Source organism: Bos indicus, chromosome 18 (assembly GCF_029378745.1).
Source record: "Bos indicus isolate NIAB-ARS_2022 breed Sahiwal x Tharparkar chromosome 18, NIAB-ARS_B.indTharparkar_mat_pri_1.0, whole genome shotgun sequence".
NCBI classification, from domain to species: Eukaryota; Metazoa; Chordata; class Mammalia; order Artiodactyla; family Bovidae; genus Bos; species Bos indicus.
This window is the reverse complement of record NC_091777.1, coordinates 48,799,707-48,826,912: the sequence shown is the minus strand read 5'-3', so window position 1 is coordinate 48,826,912 and position 27,206 is coordinate 48,799,707. Positions and strand designations below refer to the sequence as shown.

At 53.3% G+C, this 27,206-nt stretch overlaps 1 protein-coding gene across 5 annotated transcripts in view; it reads right to left on the bottom strand.

The window, feature by feature from the left end:
* RYR1 (ryanodine receptor 1) overlaps positions 1 to 27,206 on the bottom strand; it is a 128,709-nt gene that overhangs the window by 45,765 nt on the left and 55,738 nt on the right. For 2 of the 5 annotated variants that reach the window (XM_070770967.1, XM_070770970.1), the window contains exons 43-79: positions 26,142 to 26,277; positions 25,703 to 25,889; positions 25,502 to 25,610; positions 25,005 to 25,125; positions 24,758 to 24,927; positions 24,270 to 24,490; positions 24,096 to 24,186; positions 23,067 to 23,207; positions 22,505 to 22,668; positions 22,327 to 22,405; positions 21,985 to 22,074; positions 21,160 to 21,300; positions 20,746 to 20,820; positions 20,570 to 20,645; positions 19,142 to 19,265; positions 18,720 to 18,835; positions 16,930 to 16,997; positions 16,713 to 16,834; positions 16,195 to 16,244; positions 15,726 to 15,786; positions 15,361 to 15,599; positions 13,685 to 13,766; positions 13,032 to 13,162; positions 12,459 to 12,791; positions 11,294 to 11,534; positions 9,845 to 9,932; positions 9,646 to 9,738; positions 9,066 to 9,083; positions 7,697 to 7,867; positions 6,130 to 6,189; positions 5,740 to 5,877; positions 5,073 to 5,185; positions 4,779 to 4,875; positions 4,149 to 4,255; positions 2,040 to 2,091; positions 1,828 to 1,896; positions 164 to 263 (exon numbers count right to left, since the gene is read on the bottom strand). In XM_070770967.1, the coding sequence (XP_070627068.1) occupies positions 164 to 263; positions 1,828 to 1,896; positions 2,040 to 2,091; positions 4,149 to 4,255; positions 4,779 to 4,875; positions 5,073 to 5,185; positions 5,740 to 5,877; positions 6,130 to 6,189; positions 7,697 to 7,867; positions 9,066 to 9,083; positions 9,646 to 9,738; positions 9,845 to 9,932; positions 11,294 to 11,534; positions 12,459 to 12,791; positions 13,032 to 13,162; positions 13,685 to 13,766; positions 15,361 to 15,599; positions 15,726 to 15,786; positions 16,195 to 16,244; positions 16,713 to 16,834; positions 16,930 to 16,997; positions 18,720 to 18,835; positions 19,142 to 19,265; positions 20,570 to 20,645; positions 20,746 to 20,820; positions 21,160 to 21,300; positions 21,985 to 22,074; positions 22,327 to 22,405; positions 22,505 to 22,668; positions 23,067 to 23,207; positions 24,096 to 24,186; positions 24,270 to 24,490; positions 24,758 to 24,927; positions 25,005 to 25,125; positions 25,502 to 25,610; positions 25,703 to 25,889; positions 26,142 to 26,277 (4,474 nt within the window). The remainder of the gene's footprint in view (positions 1 to 163; positions 264 to 1,827; positions 1,897 to 2,039; positions 2,092 to 4,148; positions 4,256 to 4,778; positions 4,876 to 5,072; positions 5,186 to 5,739; positions 5,878 to 6,129; positions 6,190 to 7,696; positions 7,868 to 9,065; positions 9,084 to 9,645; positions 9,739 to 9,844; positions 9,933 to 11,293; positions 11,535 to 12,458; positions 12,792 to 13,031; positions 13,163 to 13,684; positions 13,767 to 15,360; positions 15,600 to 15,725; positions 15,787 to 16,194; positions 16,245 to 16,712; positions 16,835 to 16,929; positions 16,998 to 18,719; positions 18,836 to 19,141; positions 19,266 to 20,569; positions 20,646 to 20,745; positions 20,821 to 21,159; positions 21,301 to 21,984; positions 22,075 to 22,326; positions 22,406 to 22,504; positions 22,669 to 23,066; positions 23,208 to 24,095; positions 24,187 to 24,269; positions 24,491 to 24,757; positions 24,928 to 25,004; positions 25,126 to 25,501; positions 25,611 to 25,702; positions 25,890 to 26,141; positions 26,278 to 27,206) is intronic. The other 3 variants (XM_070770969.1, XM_070770971.1, XM_070770968.1) reach the window with 2 other exon arrangements.

The following is a 27,206-nucleotide window of genomic DNA, read 5'->3' as shown; positions in this document are numbered from 1 at the left end:
GGCAGGGGTGATCAGGATTGAAGGAATTAGTGGGAAATTGCAAGGCAAGAGGGCAAACCACATGCAGAAGGGGTGGGAGGGCGTGCCTGCTGGGTCCCGAGGGGCTGGGTGGGTTGGGACAGGATGGTGTACTCAGGGGGAGCCAAATGCACACGGAGGGCACCTTTGCAGGCACTGATCATCTGCAGCACCATCTCCGCGGCCCCCCGGGTGTGTAGCCGCGCCTGCTGGTACAGGAGACGCTGCTTCTCCATCTCTTTTTCCTGCAGTAGAGTCCGGCCCACATTGCTGAGTGAATCCAGGCCCACCAGCCCAGCCTTTCCCCCTCACGGCCTTGCCCTCACCCTTGCTCTTCCTGATCCAGCCACATCCCCTGGCTCACTCCTTCGACTGTAAGCTCCTCTGTCCCCTGGGATTTAGATCTGTGATTGGTCTCCTGCACTGAGCACAGGGCTGGGCCTGGAGTGGTTGTAACGTGGCCCCACACACCTTCAAGGAGTCAATGGATAAAATCCCAGGGATCTGTGAACACGGATGGCGGGGGAAGGTCTATGTTTATGTTTCCCCGCCTCTGGCTGAAATGTAGCATTTCCTTCCATTACAGATGAGGTCATAAATCATGGCAATGTTAGCAGAATCTGTGGTTGTGTCACCCATCAGAATCACAGATGTTTGCATACCACATTATTTTTGAAGACATTCTTGAAATGTCACTTATGTTCATCACCACTTATCAATTACAGTAGCTACTGGATCCACTGTTAGTTCTTGTTATTTGGTAGATTAATAAAGAGATACAGATATTACTGTATCACAAATTTTTAAAATAATATTTTAGTAACTGTTTTAATACACCTATTTCTTCTGCTATGAATTCATTTTGTACATTTAGACACATTATTCTGAGGGACTTCGCTGGTGGTCCAGTGGTTAAGAATCCTCCTAGCAATGCAGGGGACATGGGTTCAGTCCCTGATCAGGGAACTAAGATCCTACATGCTGTGGAGCAACTAAGCGCACAGCCCACAGCTGAGCCTGAGCCACAACTGGAGAGCCTGGGTGTCGCAACTACTGACGCCCATGTGCTCTGGGGCTCAAGTGCTTCAACTACTGAGCCACAACTAGAGAGTCCATGCATTGCAATGAAAGACCCCACATGACCCAACAAAGATCCCTCAAGCCACAACTAACACACAATGCAGCCAAACAAATATTTTCTAAACATAAATACATGATCCTAAGAAAAGAACTGCCAGATGCCAAAAGGGACCCTGACACAAAAAAGGTTGAGAAACTCGGGGAAATGCTTGCTGATCACCTTAATGAATGAAAGGTTGGGCTCACTGCATTTACTACTCTCTCACTGTCTGGCCTTTGCTTATGCTGTGGCCCTACCTGGAACACTTTCCTCTTTTTCTTCAACTGGCACATTTCTTTTATCCTTTTCTGCGGACATCCCTTCCTCTGAGAAGCCCTCCCTGAAGCCCGTCCCCCCAGGCTGGATCAGGTGTCTCTCCAGGGTCCCCATGACCCCCTGAACTTCCCTGGCTTCCCCCACTCTGACCCCACTGCTTGTGCCTCCTTCTTCCTGCCAGGACCATTTTGCCTAGCTCCCCTCATCATCACCATGGATACTCGATGCTGTTATTGTCTGCCTGATGTAGCTGTCTCCCCAGTGGACTGGCTTGGTCACAGCTGTGTACCCAACATCACCCAGCCCAGGGCTGGGCCCACAGCATTGCTCTGTGAACACATGCTGAATGAATGGGGGATGATGGAGTCAGGGTCCCCTACCCCTTTCTTCCGGGACTACTTGATCACACCTACCTCGAAGGAAACCTCAACCTCCTCTTCTTCAGCTTCGCCATTCTCCCCTCCCTCCTCCAGGTGGCAGCTCTGGGGATGGGGCATCAGTTAGAGATGATGGTGAACAGAAAAGATACCCCAGTCCAGTCCCAGCCCTTTCAGTGGACAGGCATTGCAGCTGGGCGGCGGTGGGCAGGGAAGGGAACCTGCCCTAGATGGGGGCAGGGCCTCACCTTAGCCATGATATCAGCATACGCTATATACAAGTAATCTTCATCCAGTTTGCTGAGAAAGTAAGTGGGGAGACAGTTAGGGCCCAGTATGGAGGAACTCCATCTTATAAGCGCCTCCAGATTTCCTATGGAAAGTCAGTTCTCCCCACGCTCAGGCTGTGTGGTGCCGATGGGGTAGGCTCTCCATTGCCAGACTGGGCATGTGATCAAGGCTGAGCCAATTGCTACCTTCTATCTGCTTGACTACAATAATAAGTAAGAGATGGTCATGTGATCCACACTGGTCCGGTGGAATTCATTCTGGGAGTTTTGCTGAAGCTATTGATAGAAGTGCTCCTTTTCCACTGGGATTGTTGTGATGGTGTGATGGAACCCTAGAGCTTCTGGGACTATCTTGCCACCTGACAACTGGTTAGCTCACCTGACAACTATGATCAACCACTTCCTTGCATCTCCTCTATAATAATACTAATGATAGCAGAAGTAATGGCCAACAACCATTGAGTTTACTCTAGGTTGGTCTCTATTCTAAGTGTTGGTACATAATAACATTAATTCTCATAGTAATCCAACTAGGTAGATATAAAGTTGATCCTTAAACAATACGAGTTTGAACTGCATGAGTCCACTTATATGTGGGGTCTTTTCCCCTCAATAAATACTACTACAGTACTACATGATCCATTGTTGGTTGAATCCACGGATGGAGAACCATGGATATGGAGAGCCAATTATAAGGTTATACATGAATTTTTAAATGTGTGAAGGGTTAGTTCCCCTTTGTTGTTCAGCCACTAAGTTGTGTCTGATTCTTAAGAGACCCCATGGACTGCAACACACCAGGCTTCCCTGTCCTTCACTGTCTCCTGGAGTTTGCTCAAATTCACATCCATTGAGTCAGTGATGTTATTTAGCCATCTCATCCTTTGCCACCCCCTTCTCCTTTTGTCTTCAATCTTTCCCATATCATGGTCTTTTCCAATGAGTCAGCTCTTCACATCAAGTGGTCAGAGTACTGGAGCTTCAGCTTCAGCATCAGTGCTCCTAACCCCTGCATTGTTCAAGGGTCACAATGACTAGTCCCATTATACAGATGAGGAAACTGAGGCACAAATAATTTTCTTGGCCAATGTCACAAAGTCTGTACTGGAATTCAAACCTGAAGAGTCTAACTCCAGAGTCACTGCTTTCCCAGAGAATAGAAAACAGAACACTCGGCTTTCCAGTCTCCCTCACAGCTGGTGGTGGCCTGATGTCAGAATTCTAGCCAATGGGCCATGTGCCTAAGCCCACCATGGACAGTGTTCCTTTGCTAAAAGGATTTGGGTTTTCCTTAGAGGAAAGCCTTTCTCCTTTCTGTCTGACATGTAGTCACGATGTCTGGAGGTTCAGCATTCATTTTGTAGCTATGAGGCAACAGCTTAGAATGGCAGGGCAGAAATCCTGATTGAGCATGGGTCTCTGTCAGTGTCACTATGCCCCTGCCCAGCCCAGGACTCTCTATCTCCTGACTTGGTGTTCCATGAGAAAAACAAATCTCTGTGCCTCATTTCCTCATCCACACACACAAAGTTGATAATAATATCTATCTCATAGTATGAAGATGAAGTGAGAGGATCTCACCATCAAGTGTTTAACATGATGCCCGACACATGAAAAGCATATGATAAATACTGCCTGTTGTTACCGTTAGCAGCAGCGCCCTTATTACTGCTATTTATTCCCAAGACTGCCATTGGCCCATATGAAGCTTTTGTCTGAATTAGAAGTGCCCTGTTCCTCACTGCCATCTGCTGGAAATGCATCGCAATATACTGACCTCGCCCCTATAATATACTGCAACTGATTTTATGTGAACAAGACATTTTCTTCTAGAATAAGCCTAAATTGATATTGCCTGTGATGTGAACCCTTCAGAAGAGATGCCCCTGTGAAGTGCCCAGTCTGCACAGTGGTACAAGGCGACTCTGCCTGTCCCAGTTAAATGACATTAAAGGATCAGCTATGGGTGTCCCCCCTTCCCGGGACACAGAGGTTCTCTCTTGAGGAGCAAGGATTGGGGTGGGAAGAGGTAGTGAGTCCCTCTTGCAGACCCAGGAAGGGTCTCACCTCTTTTCAGTCAGGGCGGTGCGGCTGAAGTGCAGGACCAGCTGGTGCAGGGGGTCTGGCTTCTTCTCTTCCACCTCCTCCTCCTCCTCCTCCTGCTCCCCAGCTTTCTGGAGGAAGGAGTGGGGCTTTGGGTAGGGGTTTCCAGAGTCCCCATCTGTCTCTCATATAAGCCCTGCTGCTGCTGCTGCTGCTAAGTCGCTTCAGTCGTGTCCGACTCTGTGCGACCCCATAGACCGCAGCCCACCAGGCTCCCCCGTCCGTGGGATTCTCCAGGCAAGAACACTGGAGTGGGTTGCCATTTCCTTCTCCAGTGCATGAAAGTGAAAAGTGAAAGGGAAGTCGCTTAGTCGTGTCCGACTGTTAGTGACCCCATGGACTGACTGCAGCCTACCAGGCTCCTCCATCCATGGGATTTTCCAGGCAAGAGTACTGGAGTGGGGTGCCATTGCCTTCTCCGATAAGCCCTGCTAGACTGTTTTTATTCTCTTCTCCCACATCCTGCACCCTCCCCTGCTTCTGCCCAAGCCAGGGGCCCCTGTTCCCACACCGCTCAGTGTGAAGGATGACCCCTGGAGGTGGGCCCCAGCCCTACCCATCTGCCCCCACACTCCCAGGCAGGCCCCAGCTCACTGAAAGGTCATCTATCATGCGGTCTTCAAAACTGTGGTCTTCCGTCAAGATCCACGCCGCCTTGTAGCTCTCCAGAAACATATTACAGGCCCGGTGCCTTCGCAGGGGAAGATTTGAGGCGTCAGCAAGATTTCCCCATGCACGTCCCTCGCACCGCTTCCCCTAACCATTCTGCCTCCGCTAACCATTCCTCAGGACCCCACTGGGTGCGCACCCCATCCTCTCGCCTCCTCACCCACCCATTCTCCAAGGCGGCTTAGGCTCCCTTCCTCCATTGGAGGCGGGGTGTCTTACGTGGGCAGGTTGTACAGGGGGGTCATGCGGAAACAGGCGACGACTGCCCTCCGGCGCTGCTTCGATAAGAGCTTGTGCCACACGGCCTTCTTGGACTTGTAAGGGTGCTCGATCTGGTGGCGGGATTATGTGTCATGGCTCCAGGTTCTGCCCCTGGTCTGATTCCCACTTCCAGCCCCGAGTGAAAATCCCCATCTGTGCCCAGTCCAAATTCAGGACGATTCACAGGGCCGAAGGAACACCCTGACTGGCTCCGCCAATAGAGTCAAAGTTCTGACCTGTTCTCCTCTTGCAGACCAATTATTTCCCTCATAGGCCCCGCCCACAGACTCAGACCGCCCCCTTAGGCCCCGCCCCAATCTCAAGACCCGCCCAAGGTCTTGCCCACAGAGTCAACGCGTCTCCACCAGGCCTAACTCTCAGACCCAAAGTTCTGCACCGGCGCTGTCCCTAGGTCCAAGATTGCGCGCCAGGTCTGACTCCCATATCAAAGCCTCCATTTTAAGTCTCGTTGTAAAATTCAAGGCCCATCCCCTACAAAAGATTTAAGACCCGCCCTTTGCCCCGCCCAGAGGCCGGCAGTTCACCCGCAGGCCCCGCCCACAGGCTCAAGCCCGCCCCAGGCTCCGCCCAGAGACCAAGTTTTGACCACTCAGCAGTAAGACACCTGCTCCAGATGGTAGAGCACGGCGGACACTTCCTGAACTCTGCGCACGATTTTCTCCGGATCGTCAGCGTCCTCCTCGCGGCCCGGGAGGCCCCGGTACAGGGCCATTTGCCAGCGCAGAGAAGGGGAGCCTTCGACCTGAGAGGAGGAAGATCGTCCGGCTTGAGGCCTCTCCCTTGCCCGCTCCCTCCTCCCTCAGCCGGGCTTCTGGGAGGGCCACGCCCCCACCCCACGATTCAATGCCACGATGATTCACTGAGGGATTGAGTACGAGTTAAGGTCCTTCTTTCGATGCCTGGCACCGATATGAGGGCTCAAAAGCTGGCTGTGACTGTTGCTATTATCCTGATGCGCCCCTTTCAGTTGCAGATTGAGGAGGCAGAGGCGTACCTTTCCCTGAAGGTGAAGGTTGTTTTGCAGATATTCCCGGACCTCCTCATCTGTGTCTTTCTGAAGAGACAAGCCAGGCTGGGTCACTCCGGAGGGCCCAGCATCCTCCTTGTCCTACAACCCTCTCCCTTCTAGCCCCACTACCCCAAGATCCAAGAGAGGATTCAAGAGAAATGAAAAGGATCCAGAGGTCAGGAATGGTCAGAGAGGAGTCCGAGTGGCCACTGAAGGCACCTTGAAGAATCAGGATTAGAGGGGCCTCGTTGGGGTATGAGAGGAGGTAGGGGTTGACATGAGGATATCCTCAAAGGTCATAAAAGGAGGTCAGAAGAGGGTCAGAGTGGGGCTGGGAGTAAGTGGGAGATGGGCAGGGAATTTTTGAAAATCAGAGGTAGGTGAGGGGGATTATAAGAGGCAGCAAGGTCATCAGAGGTCAAGGAGGTCAGGCAAATCACTTGTCACTGGCGGGGTTCACACAGAGACTAAAACAGGGATCAGTAGGGTGGGGGTTCTTTAGGATCCCAGGAGAGGGGGTGCTCAAGAACCAAGTTAAGGGGTCAGAAGGGCCCTTTGGGATTTCAGCAGGCCTCAACAGGTCCAGCAGGTCTCAACAGGTCCTAGGAAAAGCTTGAGGTCCTGAGGGAAGGAGGCTTTAGGGTTCTGGGAAAGGGAATGCTTGTGATATCAGCGGAGAATCAGTGGTCTTCAGGGTCCTGGGGATTAGTAGATCCTCAGGGTGCTTAGCAGGGTCCTGGGGGAGGTTCTAAGGGTCTTGGGGCAGGATCCTGGGAGGACTTCTTGGGTCCCTGAGGCTGAAAATGATCTGGGGGGGGAGTTCCCATATAATGGATAAAAGGGGCCCCAGGAGCCTCTTTGGGGTCCCAGAGGGCTTACAAGGGGTCTCAGTCTCTCTCTGAGCCTAGGGAAGAAGTCATTAGGAACCTGGGGGCTACTTAAGGTCACAGGGTGCTCACTGGGCCCCTAAGAGTCTTTGGGGCTCAGTTGGGTGTTAACAGACTCCAAGGGGAGAGATCCACAGGGTCCTGAGGAAAAGAGAGAGTGAGCTGGAGAGCCCAGTGGGAATCCAGAGGTTCAGAGGAGGGCCAGTGGGATCATGAGGGGCTCTGTGGGTCCCAAGGGACTTGGGCAGGTCCTGGCAGAGGACTTGGAGGAGTCTCAGGGGGCTTAAGGTGTCTCAGATGGGATCCTCAGGATTCTAGCAAGTTTGGCAGAGGTGGGGTTGGTGTTCAGTGGCGTTCCTGAAGGTTTGATGTGGTCTTTGGGTCCTAGGGGGGTCTTAGTGGCCTTCCTGGGTTCCAGTGGGGTCCCAGTTAGGGTCCTTAGGATCCAGAGTTCTGACAGCATCCCAAGTGGGGGCCTCAGCATCCTGTGGGAAGGTTCAGGGCATTCTAGAGGGCCCAGTGAGCCCTCAGGGTCCTGGAGGACTCAGGAGGGTCCTAGGGAGGGCCCCTGAGAGATGGCGGGGGTTTAGTAGGGGTGCTGAGTGGGGCTCAGTAAGGTGCTGAGTTGGACCCTGGCAGTTCCCAGAAAGGGGCTGAGCAGGCACCAGGGCATAGCGGGTCTTGGCCAGTGTGATGAGCTCCTGGTCAGTGGGGGCACACATGTTCAGGCCGATGGGCAGCATCTTCTTGAGCGTGGCCACAATCAGCGACGTCTGCACGGAGTACCGGTCACCCCGGCGCTTCTTCTTGGTGCGCTCCTGGTCCGAGCCACCTGACTGTGGGAACACAGAGCTCAGTGCCAGCTTGAGTCCCAGCCTGGCCTCTGCCCCAGCCCCACCCTGCCACCACTGTCCACAATCCAGCCCCACGCCTGAATGTTAGAAAGACCCTCCCCGATCCCAGAGCCGCCTCAGTTTCCACCCCAGACCTTGCTGATCTTTCATTTCAGACCCTGAGCCCTGACCCCAGAGTCTCACAGATCAAAGCTTCTATCCCGAATTCTCAGCTTCTATCCCAAATCCTTCCAGATTTCCCCCAATTCCAGGCTTCCACAACCTCGGGATTCTTCTCCCAGAATCCCCTCAGAACTTTCACTAGGACACCCCTCCTGCCCCTACAACACACATACAACCCCCATCTCAGAGCCCCAGACAGAGTTCCCGAGAATGAAATGAAGATGTAGAACAGGGAAGAGTCCCAAGAGACAAGAGAAGTGGGAAGAAAGAGATCGAGAGAGAGATTGAGAGACTAAGATGAATAAGGAGACAGGAAGACAGAAGATACAAGAGAGAAGACAGGTCCAGAAAGATCTGGAAGCAGAAACACGGGGCACAGAGTCCCACAGCCGTGTTCTGGAGCCTCGGGTGCAGAGCCACGGCCAGGGCCACCCCAGTCATGCCAATGAAAAGCCCAGGTGGCAAGCTTCAGCCAGAGCCACATCCACGCCAGCTCGTGATACAAAGTGTGACCCATGTGCCAGCACATGCGGCATCTCACTGGGTCCTTACAGAGCTCTGGGGCTGGGGGCCACCGACCAGATGCCTAAGGCTCAAAAGGGTAAGACACTTGACCAACATCACACTGCCAAGAATCAGGATTCTAACCTGAGTCGGTCTAATTCCCAAGTCCAGGCCTTAAACCCAATCATGCACGTGCCTTTTGCACCCCCATTCCCATTCCCTGGAACCTCAGTCCACGATGCTTTGAAGCTCTGGGGAAAGCTGAGAGGAGAGTTTTTATTTTTTTTTAATAAAAGTTAAAAAAAAAAACTACCAAAAGTTGAGGGCCGGGAAGGGGATGGTTAGTGGGAGGAGGGGTGGAGCAAGAGAAAGAGGGTGGGGCCGAAAGCCAAGGCTGAGAGGCAGGGAACAGGGGAAGGGTTTTCTGGAGGCAGAGCAGAGGCTGGGGTTGGGGGCGGGTGGGTAGAGGGTATTAGCCAAGAGCCATGCAGAAGGTCCCAGACGTGGGGCTGACCTGTACATCTCCCGTCTGCTGCATCAGGGTGCAGACAGAGACAAGAAGTGTTACCCCAGTCCCTCCAAGCCTGCCCTACCCCAGCTCCTCTGCCCCACCCTGACGTGTATCCCCCAGCCGGGGAATTCCAGACCTCGCTGAGGATGGTGGGTTTGTCCTTTTGACCTTGGCCTTTAGAGGGCAGTTCAGGGAAGGCTAAGGGGAGAGGGAAGGAGGTGGGGATGTGGAATAAAGGAATAGGAGGAAAGAAGTGGGAGAGGTGAGAGGAGGAAATTGGGGTGGAAGAGGGAGGTGGGGAGGATGGAGTAAGATGAGGTGCTGGGTGATAGGGAGGAGAAAGCAGGTAGGGAGGAGAGAGGAGAGGGAGAAAGAAGAGGGAAATGGGGGAGGGAGGGGATGGAGCTGAGAGAAGGGGGAGGTGGGGAGGAAGGAGAATGGGGAAGGGGCTGCTGTGAGGGCTTCAGGGAACGTGACCAGGATGAGGAGGGCGCGGGCAGGGTGAAGAGGGGTCAGCTAGGAAGCCCGAGGCTGTCCCCCCTTCCCTCCTGGCTAAGTCCTCCTCCAAGAACAAAGTACCAACCTTGGCCATTTTGCTCTTGTTGTCGGCCGTCAGAAATGACATGTTGTTGATCTCATTCTGGACCACAAAGTTCTGCTCCTCGCGCTTAAAGTTCTGGTGGGGGAGGCGGTGTTGGGGATCAGACAGGGTGGAGGAGGGCTTCTTTGGGCAGCAGTTGCTCGGGGATCCAGAGAGGAGGGGCGGGTGGGTGGGGACTCACATGGGACTTGGACCAGTAGATGAAGATCTCGCCCACCATCCTGAACAGCTCCTCCGCGCTGGGGTTGGGCTCGGTCAGCCAGTGTGCCCTGGGCAGGCAGGGGAAGGGGCTGGTGAGGGATGAGGGCAGGGACCCCCAGGGAAGGGGGCAGCAGGGAGACACTTCAGGGGAGGGCACCCAGAGACTCAAACGGGAGAGGGAGAGCTTTCTAGGATAATCTGGCCATTCAGATGATTTAAAAATTATAAATGACAATTACTGAAAATTTTTTTCTGTCTCTAACCCTTTTTATTGAAGTATAACATATGTATAAAGTGTCTAGTGAACACACTTGATTTGGGTAACCACCACCCAAGTCAAGAAATAGAACATTTCTAGGGACTTGCCTGGTGGTCCAGTGGCTAAGACTCCATGCTCCCAATGCAGAGGGCCTGGGTTCAATCCCTGGTCAGGGAACTAGATCCCATATGCCACAACTAAAGATCCTGCATGCCACAACTATGACCAGCACACCCAAATAAATAAATAAATAGTTTTAAAAAAAGAACAGTTCCAGTTCCCAGAAGTTACCTTGTGCCCCCATCCTCTTCTTGAAAGATATCCTTATCCTGGCTTCTAGACCATGAATCATCTTTGTTCTTGAACATTACATAAAAAGATGATATGATATGTACACTATTTAAAATTTTCTGGTTTCTTTCATTCAACCTGATGTTTGTGAGATTCATGCTACAACAATCTGTTCAATTTCATTGCCATTAGTATTTTCACTGTGTTGAATATACCTCGCTTTACTTGTCCAAACTTTTCGATTCCTGCTCCTAGGAATCTATCCTACAGCAATACCCATTCATGTGCACAAAGATGAGCGCGCGAGGATATATATAGCATGCATACTGCTGTGTGCTTCTGCTCCCGGGACAGACATAGCTAATCAATCCGTGAACTGTTGCTTACAAAGCCCTGGTACAACCTTAAAATCTTTTCCAACCAAGATGGAACTTGGAGTTGAAACTTGTTCAAGCCCTGGATCTGGCTGCACCTAAGACTTCATAATACTTTAAATGGTGCCTCTGATTTCAGGGAGATGTTTTAGCAACTGATTGATATCTGAGCTTGCCCTTTACAAAGACTCATGTTTCTGGGGCATATTAGGCTGGCAAGGTCTGGATGGTGACCAGCGATGAAAGAGGGAAATACGGCTCCTTCTGGTTAACACTGCAACCCTCACAGGGCCTCAGATTCAGGAGGTTTAAAGGAGCAGAAGGGGAGCAAACACACGCTGGCTTCTATTGATCCATAAGCAACAGGGGCTGGGGGTCAGGAGGTAGGGTGGGATGAAGTGGGAATTGCAAGTACATAGCAAGTCAGAGGCCAGAGGTCAGAAGGGGTCCAGGGAAGCCAGAGGCCAGGCTGAGGGGTGTGGGGGACAGCTGGGGACATGCCGACCTGTTGTTGTCCACGTAGCGGATGAGCAGCGGGTAAAGGGCGTACAGATCCCGGCAGAGCACAGAGAACTCATCCCGCACCAGGAGCTCGCCCTCCTCGGCCTCCGCCTTGGCCTCCAGGCGCAGCTGCTCCTCCTCGGCCACCACCTTCCCTGCCCGCTTGCGCAGCCGCCCGATGGTGGGGATGAAGTGAGAGTGCAGGAGCTCCGGCCGGGCCCGACTCACAATGGGCTGGGCAAACACTGCAGGAGCAGACGGGGCGCATGGGCTGCTGGCCGGCTGCTGACTCCAGCACCTCATCTATGACCTCTGATCCCACCCCTGACCTCTGTTCCCATCCCTGACTTCCAACCTGTACCTCTGACCTACAAACTAACATTGATCCCAGCCTGACCCTCGTGTCTGACCCCAGTATCAACTTACGATCCCACGCCTGACCTCAGACTGTGACCTCTGACATAGCACCTGAATCTGTATCCCACCCACCATAACCTTTGACCTGAAACTGTGACCCTCTAGCCTGACACAGGTCCTTGACCTCTGACCCCAACAAGTGAATCCTAACCTGATACCCTACCCTAGCCCATGAGATCTCACTCCAGTCTTTAACCTCTGACCTGGTCTATACCCAGATGGAGCTCACCACATGATTTCTGACCAATACCTCTGGCTTCTTACCTTCTCTGGCCTCTGACCCTGGCCTCTGACCTCAGCTCTGATCTCTAGCTTGGCCCTGATCCAAAACTCAACCCCTGACATGGAACTTATGAACCAGGAATTCCAACCTTTTAAAGACTCATTTCTTGACCTTGGACCCAGAACCCTAACTGTCCATATCAGGGACCCCGATGTTTGACCTGGTTCTCTGACCCTTTGTATAAGGAACTCAGCCTTCTGACTCAGCCCCTAACCCTTTCCAAGGCTCCAGAAATTCCAAATCCAGCCTGGAAGATTCCCAGGATCCATGCATCCATCTCGGACGCTATGACCCTGAGATTCAGGCTCCTGGGAATGATCTCTGGCCTTGTGATCCCGAGAAAACCGAGATCTGACTCCTCCCCATTCCCAGAAAAGCACAGACCCTGAGATCTCCCTCTGAGATCCAGAGACCCGAGTCCCAGGACACTGGCCCCAGTTCTCTGGACCCGCGCACTCGCCAGACCCACCAGCCAGCCGCTTCATCCAGGTGGCCTCGTCAATGCCCAGGTTGTTGACGATGATTCGCAGGATGTTCCCCAGCAGCGAGTTGAGGTGGTCGGAGGTGACGGCTGTGCAGGGTGGAGGGGCCCCGGCAGGTAGGGCAGGTGGGGGTGCCTCGGGCCCGCGCTCCCACCAGCGGGGCAGGTAACTGCACAGCATGGGCAGCGTGATCTCGATGACGTGCGGCATCTCCGTGTAGCGGGCCCCCGACTCAGCCAGCCCCCCGATGTCAGCCATGAGCCGCTCCAGCACTGGGATGTCAGGACACATTTCCTCCACACTGTTGGGGAGCCCCAGGACTGGGGTACAGGGAGGGTGTCAGGGCATGCCAACTCCTCATGCCCCGACCTCAGTGTCCATACCACAAACTGGTGTCCCCATAAGCTCTGGGGTTCCCCAATCTGAAGCACCCGCAAACCGGGGAATCCTCAACACCTCAGGGCCCAGACTGGACCCTACTACCTTCACAATGGGTCTCCTTGGACCCTGTGTGGGCGGAAGACAACCCTTGCCAGCCGCCCCAGCCCCACCCCACTTACTGGCCCGCTCCCGGGGAGACTTGGTGGTGTACACTGAGCAGGCATTGTATTCATTCAGCTGCGGCTCCAGGAACGCCACTGGCATGGCCGCGGCCAGGCGGGCCAGGCACTCGCCCAGGGCTGGCCGCAATCTGGAAGAGAAGGTTGTACTTAGCTTCCAAGCCCCCTCTGCCCAGTCCTGGATCCCAGTCCTGTACTCCACAGAAGTGCCTCTCCCAGAGCCCTTAGGAGCAGAGCTGCCATTAACTGGTGGCCACCGATGTAGCCATTTCCCTGGGTTTCCTGAATGTCCTCTTTCTCCGTCGGTGATCTGGGCTCAGGAAAGCCCACTTGGGCACTGCCAGCCACCCTCCCCAGTTCCCCCCAGCATGCCTGGCTCCCGTGGGCCACCAGAGTTTCTGCGTACCCCCTGCCAGTGGAGAACAACCTAGCATCCTGGTGCCAAGGGCCTCTGGCCACCTTCACTGGCCTACCTATGAGTGCCCTCACGTGGCCACACTGAGGAACTGAAGGAACTGCAGTTTCCACCGTGCGCATGTTTTCTGAGGACAAACCATCTCCCAGCTTTTCACTCACTCCCATCTTCTCCTGAGCCCTCACATCCCTGAGCCCCAACAGTCCCCACCCCAGCTCCAAACTATCTCTCTCCTTACTTTTCCACGTAAGGGTTCCTGGTGGTCCCCAGAGAGTAGATACTGCACAGTGTTCGGTAGCAAGAGACCTGGACGTCATCCACTGAGTAGGGGAGAAAGGGTGGGGTTGGGGTTAGTCCGGTCCTCCCCTAACCCCTCCTTTGTCTCCAAATGACAGAGTAAGAGCAGGGGCTGTAGAGCCAGCCTGCCATTTACTAGTTTGGGCCTCAGTTTCCCTCTCTGTAAAATGTGGATAAATATAGTATTTTCGTTAGGGAGTTGCTGTGAAGATTAAACAATACTCGGAAAGTATTATTAATTATAATAATTAATATAATAATTATTAATATTAATAATTAATACTCAGAAAGCAATTGGGACAGGGCACACAGCAGACATTCAATAAAGGCTAGTTTTTCTTTCCTTGGAGAAGGGTCATGGATCTCTTTGATGATAATGCTGGACACTGCCTCCAGAATATGCAAACAGACATCCAATCCTGACTCCAATCTCGGTTATCCACACACTCCCCAGGAGGCCAGGTTAAGAACCTCATCAACTTCCTAAATGTCATGAGGGGGCAGGGGGACTGTCTAGATTGAAATGAGGCGACAGAGACATGACAAGCACATGCAGTGAGAGAAACCTCGCTGAATTCTGAATTAAAAAACAAATCAAAGACATTTTGAGGGTAATGGGGAAATCTAACCATAGTCAGGTTAAGAGTGATACTGAAATTGTGGTTACAGGAGAAAAGGTTCTGCAACATCTAGATGTTCCAGGCTGAATATTTAGGGATGAGGTGTCACTGTGTGTGCAGCTCATATTCAAGAGTTCAACAACAAGTTTGGAGATCCCTTCATCATAAGCGGTGGTGGTTTAGTTGCGAAGTCGTGTCCAACTCTTTTGCAACCCCATGGACTGTAGCCCACCAGGCTCCTCTGCCCATGGGATTCTTCAGGCAAGAATACTGGAATGGGTTGCCATTTCCTTCTCCAGGGGATCTCCCCAACCCAGGAATCGAACCCACGTCTCCTACACTGGCAGGCAGATTCTTTACCACTGAGCCACCTGGGAAGCTACACTCAAAGTGGAAGGTAAAACCAAGGGACAGCTAAGCCCGCGCACCTCAACCAGAGAGAAGCCCGTGTGCTGCAATGAAGACACAACATGTATGTGTGTGCTAAGCTGTTTCAGTTGCGTCTGACTCCTTGTGACCCTATGGACTGCAGCCCGCCGGGCTCCTCTGTCCATGGGACTCTTCAGGCAAGAATACTGGAGTGGGTTGCCATGCCCTCCTCCAGGGGATCTTCCCGACCCAGGGATTGAACCCGTGTCTCTTATGTCTCCTGCACTGGCAAGTGGGTTCTTTACCACTAGCGCCACCTGGGAAGCCAATACAGCCAAAAGTAAATAAGTAAGTAAAGATGTTTTTAAAAAGAAATATACATGTAACTGGTTAAGCTACAGTGAAGGAGGGTCTTTTGTTAGATCTATGGAATGAATATTCTGATTAACTCATTCTCTTCCCTACCAATTTACTGAACTGAATGCACACTTTGCTTACGGCAATGAAACCTCTCAATAAACGTAACACTGAAACACCCGCAGACTCTACCAGGCACACTGGGATGGATGGTGTTGGTGGAACTGACACCCCCAGCCCCACCACGGTCCCTGGGATCAGTAGCCCTTACGGATAACATCGTCTCCAAACTGATGCTGGGCGATGTGCTGGAAGAGGGTGGTGAGGACCGGCAGCAGGGCCACAGTGGTGTAGGTGAGGTTCTGGCCCACGCCCTTCACCTGCGTGCGCGCCTGTGACACCTTGCCGAGCCGCAGGTTCTCCACCATCTTCTCAATGTCCTCCGAGGCACTCTCAAAGAAGGAACGGAGGCCAGCCTTCACAATCTCGGGGCCAGACTTCATCACGGTCCTAGGAGGGAAGTGGGGGCACTCTGCAATCTGAGATTCAAGACGGCAGAGAGTCCAGGAGAACAGGGGTGGGGGCGGCGGGGGGCAGGGGTAGAATGGGAGTGGGCACCGTGACCCATGGCCCCACCTGGCATCCAGGGAGCGTGCCAGGATGTGAAGACAGTTGACCACAGCTGGGGCATCCGTGCCTGGGGGAGGAAGGTGGGCCTGGGTGAAGGAAGGGTAATGACGACAGCAGCTCCCTCTTCACCCACCTCAACTCATCTCTCTCCACCCACCCCACCCCAACTCCGTAGGCCCCTGTCCTTTCCTCATCCTGTGACCCCCTGCCGATCCCTCCCCGACCCCAGCCCTGACTTCTGGGCCATCGCTGTCTGGTGAGGAGTCTGGGCACTCCTGGGTGGCAGGGCCCAGGACTCTCCCAGCCACTGTCCCATTCCCAGGACTACCCACTCCATGTCCAAGTCCAGAGGAAGAACAGTGAAGGTTGTTCAGATTAAGGCATGAACCTGGGCCATATCTCTTCAGGGTGAGGTTGTGAAGAGGCGAAGAGAGGGAAGACTTGGGAGAAGGGCTTGGGGAGCAGACCTACTCACCAAAGAGAGAGACTCGGTGACGGACAAGAGCCGCAAGCTTGCAGAAGAGGCTGAAGAAAGAGAAAGGAACAGGACAGGGGAAACGGGGAGCGAGGACAGCGAGGGGACACAATCAGAGGAGGAGAGACAGGGAAGACAGGGAGAGAGGGACAGAGCCAGGAGGAGAAAGGATGATGGGGGAGAAAATGAAGGAGACAGAGGGAGGGGGAGGGGCAGAGAGATGAACCAGCTAGAGAGTCTCAAGCAGTAACTGGGACGCTGGGGATGGGGAGGCCGATCTGCCTTTCTAATAGGATGACTGACTCATCCCAGTCGGCCTGAAAGTCCCGTATCCTGGGGGGCACACCAGGACAGCTTGTCACCCTAGCCCTTCAATCACCTCTGCAGGTAGACTGATCAGTGCCCAGCACCCAGGACAGAGCCTTTAAAGTCCAAGGTTGGGAGAAAAGGACCCAGGATTACAACGCCATGAGGTCAGGGGTCTGAGTCAGAAGTCCTGGTGGGGGCGGGGGGCGCACCTGGTGATCATTTCCTTCTCCTTGTTGGAGGCGTGGCCACCACTGCCCAGCACTTTGGCCGGGGTGGACAGGAAATAGAGGCAGTGGTTGGTGAAGTACTGGTTGATCAAAGGGAGCAGGATCTGGGGGCATGGGGAAGAGATAAAGGGGATTGGGTGTAGGGCGAGGAAAGCCCACCAGTCCCCAGCCTCCTTCAGCTTCTGTGGCCACCTCTCACCTTGGCAAAGAATTTAATCTCCTGTTCGTGAGGGGACTTTTCCACTCGTCCACTGCTGACCACGGCCTCTGGTGGGGGAAGGCAAATAGCGGTCATGGTGGCTTCAAGTCTAGGGAAATCAGGGTTTTCTGATGGGGCAGACTGAGGGTATGACAGCAGATAAGCTCCTGGTATGAAGTCACTGCTGTCGGCTTTGAGGCAAACCTCTCTTCCCTGTTTTCATCTGATCCCAACTCCTTGATCAATCCCTTCCTGATGCTGAAAATGGAGAGAAGGACAAACTGGAATGGGGTAAGGCCATTCCCCCTCCTCACCTGGCACTGAGTAAATATGGAATGAATAAATAAAAAAAGAAGTCAGTGTAGACAGGAAGAAAAGAATTTGTGATAGGTGAGGAGGGGAAATTTTAAAAGCTAAATTTAGCCTTTTTTTGGCTGCAGTGCATGGCATGTGGCATCTTAGTTCCCTGACCAGGATTAAACTCGTGCCCCCTGCACTGGAAGCATGGTCTTAACCACTAGACTGCCAGGGAAGTCCCCTAGATTTAACTTTAAGGTGGAAATCTGTTTCAATCATCATCATCATAGTAATAATAATAATTCATATTATTAAAATAATACTACTAAAATAATAATAAAATAAGGCTTAATTACTAAACACTTGCTATGTCTCTGACACCGTGAGAAAAGTCCTCGTAAAATCTCCTCCCAACATGGGAGGCCTGGCTGGTCCTTCGTCCCCATTTTACAGATGAGGAAATTGAGGTGCAACAGCTTACTTCAGGTCACTTAGCAAATAAGGGACAGAACCACTGCTGGTTATAGTGAACAGAATCCCCGTTTCACAGATGAGGAAACTGAGGTTCAGGAGGAAAGGGAGTATCCAGGAGGGTGTGCAGCACAGGGGTCCCACTCGCATGGGATTTGGGGTGAGATGTGTGAGTGAATCCTGCTGGGCCTTTCACTTAGCTGAAGGGAATTTGGGGGTTCCAGGGTGGCTCGCTCTCTGGGGGAAGCCTGGATTACAGGGTCCCCACTTGTGACTCTTAGTGACATATAAGAGGCATCTGCAAGACATCTTAACAGCCTCAGCCTTCAAACTAGGCCCAGAATCTCCCAGTTCTAATTCTGTTTTGCTCCTGACCCCCCACAGGCAGTCAGAGGGAGCCTGTGAACACCCAAGGCAGACCAGGGTCCTCTCCTGCTTAGACTGCCCACAGGGCACCATCTCACTCAGAGTAACAAGCCACAATCCTCACCATGGTGTAAAGTCTGGTTTGATCTGTCACCTTTCTGACCCCATTTCCTCTCATTCTCCCCACCACCCTACCCACCCCACTCTGCTTCAGCCACACAGACCTCCTAATACATCTGCAGCCTCTGCACGGGCTGATCCTCTGCCTGATTTACTCTCCCCAGATGACCAAGTAGCGCTCTCCCTAGTTTCCTGGAATATTCTATTTACAACTGGCCCACACTCCCAGCCCTCTTTAGCTGGCTCTAGTGTATTCCTCTCCCCATAACACTAATCACTTTCTAACACACTAAGTGATCACGTTATTTCCAACGTTAATTGTCTGAATCCACCGCGGGAATGTATCCACCACCGGAATGTAAATTGCCAAAGGACAGGGATCTTTATCTTGTTCATCGTCCTATTCTAAATCCCTAGAACAAAGTCTAGCTCAATGACTAAATGGGGAGGGCGCGGGGGCGGGGACAGAAATGCATGAACTGGGTCCCTAGATGAAACTGCAGCTAAGGCGGACGCGAGGAGGGAATTCTTCGTACCCAGGTGAGCGATGAACTCTTGAGAAATGTCCATCCAGCGCAGCAACTGCTGCAGGAAGCCGAAGGCGAACCGTTTCTCAATGGAAGACGTGTCCAGTTCCATGTCCTTAAGACCTCTGCGTGCAGGCGGAGCGAGGGGTCAGCTCAGACCCAGATCACCGGTATTTCCCGCCTCTTTCCAGTTTCCCCTGGACTCCTCCAGGAACCACCTTCGTTTTCCAGGCCCCACTCTTCTTAGACTCCTCCCCTCTGGCCCCGCCTCCGCCCACAGGCCACACCCCTCTGATCCCGCCCCAGCCCCACCCTATCAGTTTCCTCTCTCTGGCTCCGCCTCCGCTACTTCGGATTCGCCTCTCCCAGCTTATGCTGGGGTTCCGCGCGTGATCCCTACCGCTCCCCGACCCGGCTTCCAGCCCTCTTGCCTGGTGACCGCGTAGCCGTTCATCTGCAGGAACTTCAACAGCTCCTGGGCCTTCTCCCGATCTCGTGCCTTCTCCTTGGCCGTGAGCGTGTCGTAGGGAACCAGCAGGGGATGGGTCCCACCACCTGGGAGAGCGAAGACCAGAAATTAGGGGCGTTGGTAGGAGGGGGAACCCAGATCTCTCATTGACGTGGTTCCTGAAGTTGAAAGTGTGCATAATTATAGGAATATAGACAGAGATAAGCATAACCTAACATTGCTTTCAGATGCTCCCCACATCCTCCCCACAGCTCTACAGGAGTAAACGCTCACTGTAGAGACACAGAAAAAGCTGGCTTAAAACTCAACATTCGAAAAACTCAGATCATGGTATCCGATCCCATCATTTCATGGCAAATAGATGGGGAAACAATGGAAACAGTGACAGACTTTATTTTCTTGGGCTCCAAAATCACTGCAGATGGTGACTGCAGCCATGAAATTAAAATACGCTTGCTCCTTGGAAGAAAAGCTATGACAACCTAGACAGCATATTAAAAAGCAGAGACATTACTTTGCCAACAAAGGTCCATCTAGTCAAAGCTGTGGTTTTTCCAGTAGTCATGTATGGATGTGAGAGTTAGACCATAAAGAAGGCCGACTGCTGCTGCTGCTGCTAAGTCGCTTCAGTCGTGTCTGACTCTGTGCGACCCCATAGACGGCAGCCCATCAGGCTCCCCCATCCCTGGGATTCTCTAGGCATGAATACTGGAGTGGGTTGCCATTTCCTTCTCCAGTGCATGAAAGTGAAAAGTCAAAGTGAAGTTGCTCAGTCGTGTCCGACTCTTAGCAACCCCATGGACTGAAGCCTACCAGGCTCCTCCGTCCATGGGATTTTCCAGGCAAGAGTACTGCACTGAATAATTGATGCTTTTGAACTGTGGTGTTGGAGAAGCCTCTTGAGAGTCCCTTGGACTGCAAGGAGATCCAACCAGTCCATCCTAAAAGAAATCAGTCCTGAATATTCATTGAAAGGACTGATGCTGAAGCTGGAACTCCAGTACTGATGTGATGGCCACCTGATGTGAAGAACTGACCCATTGGAAAAGACCCCTATACTGGGAAAGGTTGAAGGAAAGAGGAGAAGGGGACCACAGAGGATGAGATGGTTGGATGGCATCACCAACTCGATGGACATGAGTTTGAGCAAGCTCTGGGAGTTGGTAATGGATAGAGAAGCCTGGTGTGCTGCAGTCCATGGGATCGCAAAGAGTTGGATACGACTGAGCGACTGAACTGAACTGAGAGACACAGAAAGGAAGGTTCAATGGGGTGAAAGTAATCGTTCAAAGTCTTGCAACTCTAACCCAGGCCCTTAGGACTCCGGAGCCTGTGACTAGGGAACTGCGGAGAAGGGGAGTCTGTGCTGGAATGGGATGGGCGCCCTCACCCTTGGCTTCCAGCTCCTGCTTCTTTTTGCGCCCCCATGTGTTGTGGTAATTTTCCGCCAGTTGTTCCGCCATGGCCTAGGAGTGGATGCAAAGGGGTCAAGGCCCATACTCAGAGGATGTTCTCCTCTCACCACAGACACCTCCATGTTCCCAAATAAAGGGCCAGAAGACTCACTTGCAGCTCCCGAGACAGGGTAACTCCACTGAGATCGGGGGGTTGTGGGTTGTAGCCTTCCCTTGCATCATAGGTCTGGGGTGACAGGGGAGGGGCGGGGGTGGGGCTTGATTGGTTCGCAGGAAGCCCAGTCCCCAATCCAGTTCATCCCCTCCTCTGCGACCTTTCCTTAAAGGCCTGCCTCTAAGCCACCCTCTGCTCTTCTGCCCTTTGCAGTTTTTCAGGCTCCAGATCTCTTGGCCTGCACCCCGCTCCTGGCCTCCCCGCTACCGCTGACCCCACTTCCTTCCCTTGGCCCTTTTCCCTCTCTCGACCCCACCTCCTACCTGGCCCCAGCCCTCCTGGCCCCGCCCCTTCTCCTAGCCGCCCTCCACCCCGTCATGACCCCACCCCCTGCCCCAGCCCCGCCTCCACCTGGGCGCTTTGGGATATCTTCCGGGTTTTCTTCTTCTCCGTCTTCTCCTCCTCACCCTCCCTGGCTTTCTCTATCGTCCATTCCCAGGCAATCATGGCCTTCAAGGACTCCTTTATGGGCCAGCGGTAAATCTCTTTGTCCTGGGGTGCACAGGAGGGAGTGGAGTTAGTGGAATGGGGTGAGAGGGAGGGGGAGGTTGGACCTCCTGGCTCAGCCTCATTGGCCTCCAGGGTCCCAAGAAGGGGAAAACCTTGACAATATGTCTAGGAAGTGATCCAGTCCGAATTCAAAACCAAGTCTCTTACCTGCCCTGTAACACAGCCTCCCAAACAAGCTCTCATTATCCCATTCTACACATGAGACTCAGAGAAGTTAAGTTGTATGGTCAAGGAATCAAACCTAGTCCCTCTGAGTGTTTCTAAAAGAAGAGACACCAGCAGTCTGTGATCTACGGGAGGCAGTCAGGTTTGCCAGAAGGCAAAGTCCATGGAGCCGACTCATTAGAAAAGACCCTGATGCTGGGAAAGATTGAGGATAGGAGGAGAAGCGGGCTACAGAGGATGAGATGGTTGGATGGCATCATTGATTCAATGGACATGAATTTGAGCAAGTGTGAGATAGTGAAGGACAGGGAAGCCTCGCCTGCTGCAGTTCACAGGGTCCCAAAGAGTTGAACACAAATGAGCGGCTGAACAACAACAAAAGTCCATGAGTGAGGAACTCCAATCCACAGATCCAGCTAGATCCAAGCCTATGAAGCTGCCTCCTCCTCTCTGAAGCCCCCAATTTTGGACCCCCAACTTTGGGCCCCAAGGTTTGGTCACCTTCTCTGAAAAGGTCTTGTAGGGCCTCAGCATGGGATGGGTCTTGAGTTCCTCATCTATGTTCTCCCCATAGGACCAGTTGTTCTGGATCTGAAGGATGAGATGGGATAGGTGGGGACAGTGTCACTACGGAGTTGAGGGTGGGAGCAGGATAAGGGGTGGACACCAGCCTGGGGGACCCTGAAGAGGAGCCTTGGAGGGGTTGAGGGCTCCAGGAGGAGTTATGGGTCTCAGGGAAATCTGGGGCCCTCTAGGAGGATCTGGGTCTGGGGGAAAGCTGGGGTCTTGAGGAAGGTGGGCAAGGGTTGGGAATTCCGGGGAGGGGAGGACCCTGATGCTGACCTTGTCGAAGGCCCACTTCTCGTGTGTATACTCCGCGAACTTGTTAATGAAGGAGTCCAGCTTCTCTGGGATGATCACACTATTGGAGGAATGGGGTCAGCAGATGTTGGATCTGGCCCTTCCTTCCACCTCTGAAACCTTCTCCTTCCCCCAGCCCCCCACTGCCCTCAGGCCTCACTTGAGGGTCTCCACAGGCCGAGGATCAAAGTTGCCTTCAGCATCCACCGTGGCCTTTTTCTCAGCCTTGGATGAGTATGAGGCATCCACGTAGTCCGGGGGCAGGGCCCCTGCGATGGCACACAGGCAGGGCATAGCCATGCGGTACAACTCTTGATCATATTTCTGGGGAATGTGAGGGGGGCAGGGTGGGTCACTGCAGGCCTGGCTGAACCTTCCAATTCTGGAGCCCCAGGACTTCAAATTCACCCCTCCAATAATCAACCTTCTTTCTCAAGCCCTCAGACCTGAAGTATGGTCTCACTCTAAAACTCAAACCTCAGACCCACCCGGACTCTCAAAGCACCCCTAATTAATCCTCTCCAAGCCCCCAAACTAGAGTCCCCCATTCCCTCTTCCATGACATTCAAACCAGAGACCCAAATCATAGATCCTCCTAGATCCAGACCTGCAGAACTGCTTCCCTCCCTGAACTCCCAAACTGGGAATTTCATTTTAGATCACTGACTTCAGATCCCAAGCCCTCTAAACAGGTTTCTTTCAGGAGCCCTGGGTGCTCAGACCTTATGGGCCAGCGAGTCAAAGATGCCCCAGAAGAGTTTACGAGTGAGGTGCAGCTCTTCCTCCGAGGTGACCCCAAAGTTGGCCCAACCTGTGGGGAGGCAGTAGTACTTCCAACAGCGCTCATAGTGGTTGGTGAGGAGCTGGGTGGGAGCAAGAGGGGGACAAACGAATGAGGGGTACCACTGATTTTAAATTATGAAGGAGGTGTAGATCATGCAAATGACATGCTAATAAGAGAATGGTAAGCATATTGGGAAGTGATCCTGGACAGTTGATTATGTAAATTTGGCACTCTTTTTCAGAATCGGGATGGGCATTAAATCAAAGCTGGATTTGTCTGGTGTTGCTTTACGCAAATAAGCATGCAGATATTAATCCATGGGAAGGGTCGTGTGCAAATGGGCATAAGGATGAAGTGATCTGTCCTTACGTCAATTAACATGGCAAGTAGAAACATACTCAGTACTCCATGCAAACATATGGTAATTGGGGACAGAGCCTCTACCATCCATATGCAAATTTAAAATAGGGCTGATTTAGATATATTGTGCAAAATAGTTAAGATATGTGAGTTGCGGGTATCTCCTTAGGCAAAGAAGCATGCAAATGAAAAAATAATAGACGAGACAGTGTGCAAACATGCAGGATAGCTGTGGTACTGTTGATTCAAATAAATGCTCTTATTTGAATAGCGGCAGGCTGGTGGTCTAAGCACGCGAATAAGCATACTGATTAGGAAAAGCAGTGCGCCCCACACAAATATATGTTCATTAAGGGGGGCTGGCTCACTGTTGGGCAATTAAACTCTAATTAGGGAGTGCTAGAGGCACCAATGACGCAAAGTGAATGACCTGGGAATCCTAGTATGCAGTAAGAATATTAAAGAAGTTTCTATGAGGCCTGCTGCCCGAATGTTTGCAGGTTAACCGGCCCAGGCGATGTGATACTGAAAAGTTCCATAGTCCGAGCGCAGAGCAAGGCGGTGGGTGGAGCATGGAAATACGCAGCTGAAGAGGGCTTGCCCTCACCTTGAGCGGCATCTTGGCGAACTCGTTGAGGATAGGCACGTCGAACACCAGGCGCCGCAGCAGGTGCTGCAGCATGGACGGGCGGATGTACCTGCGGGGACACGCACAGGACGGGGTTACCTCTCCGCAAGGCCCACCCCACTCGTAGCCCCGCCCACCCGGGTCCCGCCCCACCTGCAGAGCGCCATCAGGCATTCCTCGATGACGTCGCGCTGCGCCTTGGTGAGCGAGCGGCCGCGGGACAGGCGGTACACCGTGTGAAGCATGGAGTCCACCATGATGGCACGATGCTCCGTTCCCGCAAACAGAGGCGCACACTTGGTGATGAGCGGCAGCACCGCTAGGCACAGGTAGCGGTTCAGCGCCAGCGCCATCTCCGTCGTGCTGAAAGTGGCCTGGGGCACAGGGTGGGGACATCAGGTCCCCGTGCACGCTCCTGGGGTTGCCCTGGCAACTCAACCACCCGGGCCTCTGATCTTCGCCCCAAATCTGCTCCTCCCAGTCTCTATTACCCTTATTACTTTGGACTAAGAAAATTTCAAACATATACAAAAGTCCAGGAGTCAATTAATGAACCCTCATTATCCAGATTAGACTGTTCTGCAGGCGTTCCCATGACCCATCTCAGCCATGGAGGCTGGGAGGGTGGCCAGGCTACTCACCGTGTCCAGCGAGGCAGCCGCCCGCATGTCGGGCAGGAACCCCACGTCCAGCACATGCAACAGGAAGTCCTGGTTCTCAATGCCATATACCCGGTCCAGGAAGAGCACCATTGACGCCTTGTGGTCGGGCACAAAGGATGCTGACATCTTTGGTTGCACCAGAGCCCCGTCTGTGGGCAACGAGACTGGGATCAGGGCTGCCCTTGGGGGCCCTCTGCTTCCCTTGCTGAGTCCCGCCCCTCCGCACCTTTGCCCAGGGTGGGGATCTGCAGCGGGAGGCTGATGATGCCCACGAGGTCATCCAAGGGTACAAGGGAGCGCAGGATGGCACGGATCCGCAGGGCCTCACCCTTGCCGGCTTGAATTAGCTGGAGAGGGGAGGTGGGCATGTCATCAGGCACCCCATGCCCCATTTGGTCATTCCATCCCTTCCTGACCCACTGGCACATAAAGTAGGACCCTGTCTCCTGGAGTGAATGCTAGAATTTCCAGCCCTGATCCCTCTGCCTGCGCTGTTCGTCTGCAGCCCTAACAACCCCAGCTCTCATTGCCTGGTCTCCCCCACTGGACTGGGAGGTCCATGAGAGTGGGGCCACAGGCTCTCTTGGTTATTGGTGTGTCCCCAGCATTGCCTGGCCTAAGACCACCCACAGAGCAAGAGCTAAATCAAGGTCGCTGAATGTCTGAAAGAGGAGGTTCAAGGTTGGCCATGCCCCGCGCCCCAGCCCAGGCTTCAGGTCTCACATGCATCTCTGGCGCACAGCGTCCCAGCAGGTCAATCAAGGCAGCGTAGAAGGACATGATGGCGTGTCCCAGATGCACCCGGTTTTCTTCAGGGGGCTCCTCCCCGAAGCTGCAAGGGAAGGTGGTGATGTGAGGAGGGGGCGGCATCAAGGGGCTTGGGGAGGGTGGTTTGTTCTGTCGAGGAGAGGTCAGGAGACTCACTGCTCGCGCCGCCGGTCCCTACGGACGCCTGGACCGTCCCGCGCGGGGTCCTCGGAGATGCGGATGGCCTCTTCGATGGTGGCCAGCAGCCCCGAGCCGCCCTCGCCCCGCAGGGCAGGCCCAAAGCACTCGGGCTTGCGGATCAGCAGCCGCACCACCACGTTGGCGTTCTCCTCTACGCTCTCACCTGGTGGTGCGCAGAGTCAGGAGGCCTCTTAAGCCACTGCCCAGGGTTCGTCCCTGGGCAGCCCTCAACCTGGCACCTCAGGGGTGAACTCCAGGCCCCCGCTGACCTCCGGACCCTGCCCTGTGCCCACTAGGAGGCACCCCTGTCCGGGCCAGGCCTGTGGCCTAGAATATGGACCACACCCGAGGGAGGTTTGACCACCCATGACCGCCCCCCAGCCTCCCGCCCTGTTACCGCCACCTCCCGCCTCACCATTGACAAAGACAGCGAAGCGCAGGAAGTCCAGGTAGCGCTCCCCACCACAGGGGTTCCAGCCGATGTCTGGGTACCCTTTGGCCAGGAGCATGGGGCAGCTTTGGAGGCCACAGCCAGCCAAGTAGGACACCACCTGAGTGTAGAGGGTGGCTCAGCCAGGGGCTCGACCCACACCACCTTCTTCCCCAAGGCGTAAGTCCCTGTCTGCCCCGGGACCTCTGCAATCCGACTGTCTCTGGATCCCTCAGCCAATAAGCCTCATCTTCCACCATCATCTCCCCCCAGGACCATCACAGCCCCCTTCTCCCTGGGCACACTGTTCCCTTCAACCCCCAGACTGTTCCCTACACAGTCAGAGGGACCCTGCAAATACTGTGATGCCATCTCTCTTAGGGTTATGCCCAAAGACCCTCCATATAGCCTGCCTTTGTCACCTCCCTGCCCTCACCTCCTAGCACTCACCCTGTCTCCCTCTGCTACAACCACACTGGTCTCTTTGCTGTTTATCAAACTTGTTGAGTTCACTCCTGCCCCAGGGCCCTTGCACTGGCTATTTCCCAGCTTGGAAGGCTCTCCTTCCCCCTCCATGTCCATATGGCCCCTGTCTCCTTCAGAACTTTATCTATCACTTTCTCAGTGAAGCTTTCTGTGACCACTCTTGTCTAAATTTGGTCACACCCTTCCGACACTTGATATTTCTCTCTTGATTTTTCCTCCTTAACACTTGTCACTAGCTAATACACCATGCACGTGTGCGTGCTCAGTCACTTCAGTTGTGTCGGCCCCCAGGACTGGTCACCAGGTGACCCCATGGACTGTAGCCCACCAGGCTTCTCTGTCCATGGAATTATCCTAACAAGATTACTAGAAGTGAGTTGCTATTTCCTCCTCCAGGAGATCTTCCTGACCCAGGGGTCGGACACACATTTCCTGCAGCTCCTACTTGGCAGGCAGATTCTTTACCACTGAGCCACCTGGGAAGTCCTAATACACCATATATTTTACTTATTCATCATGTTTATTTTCCATCTTCCCAACTAGAATGTCAGCTTCACAAGGACA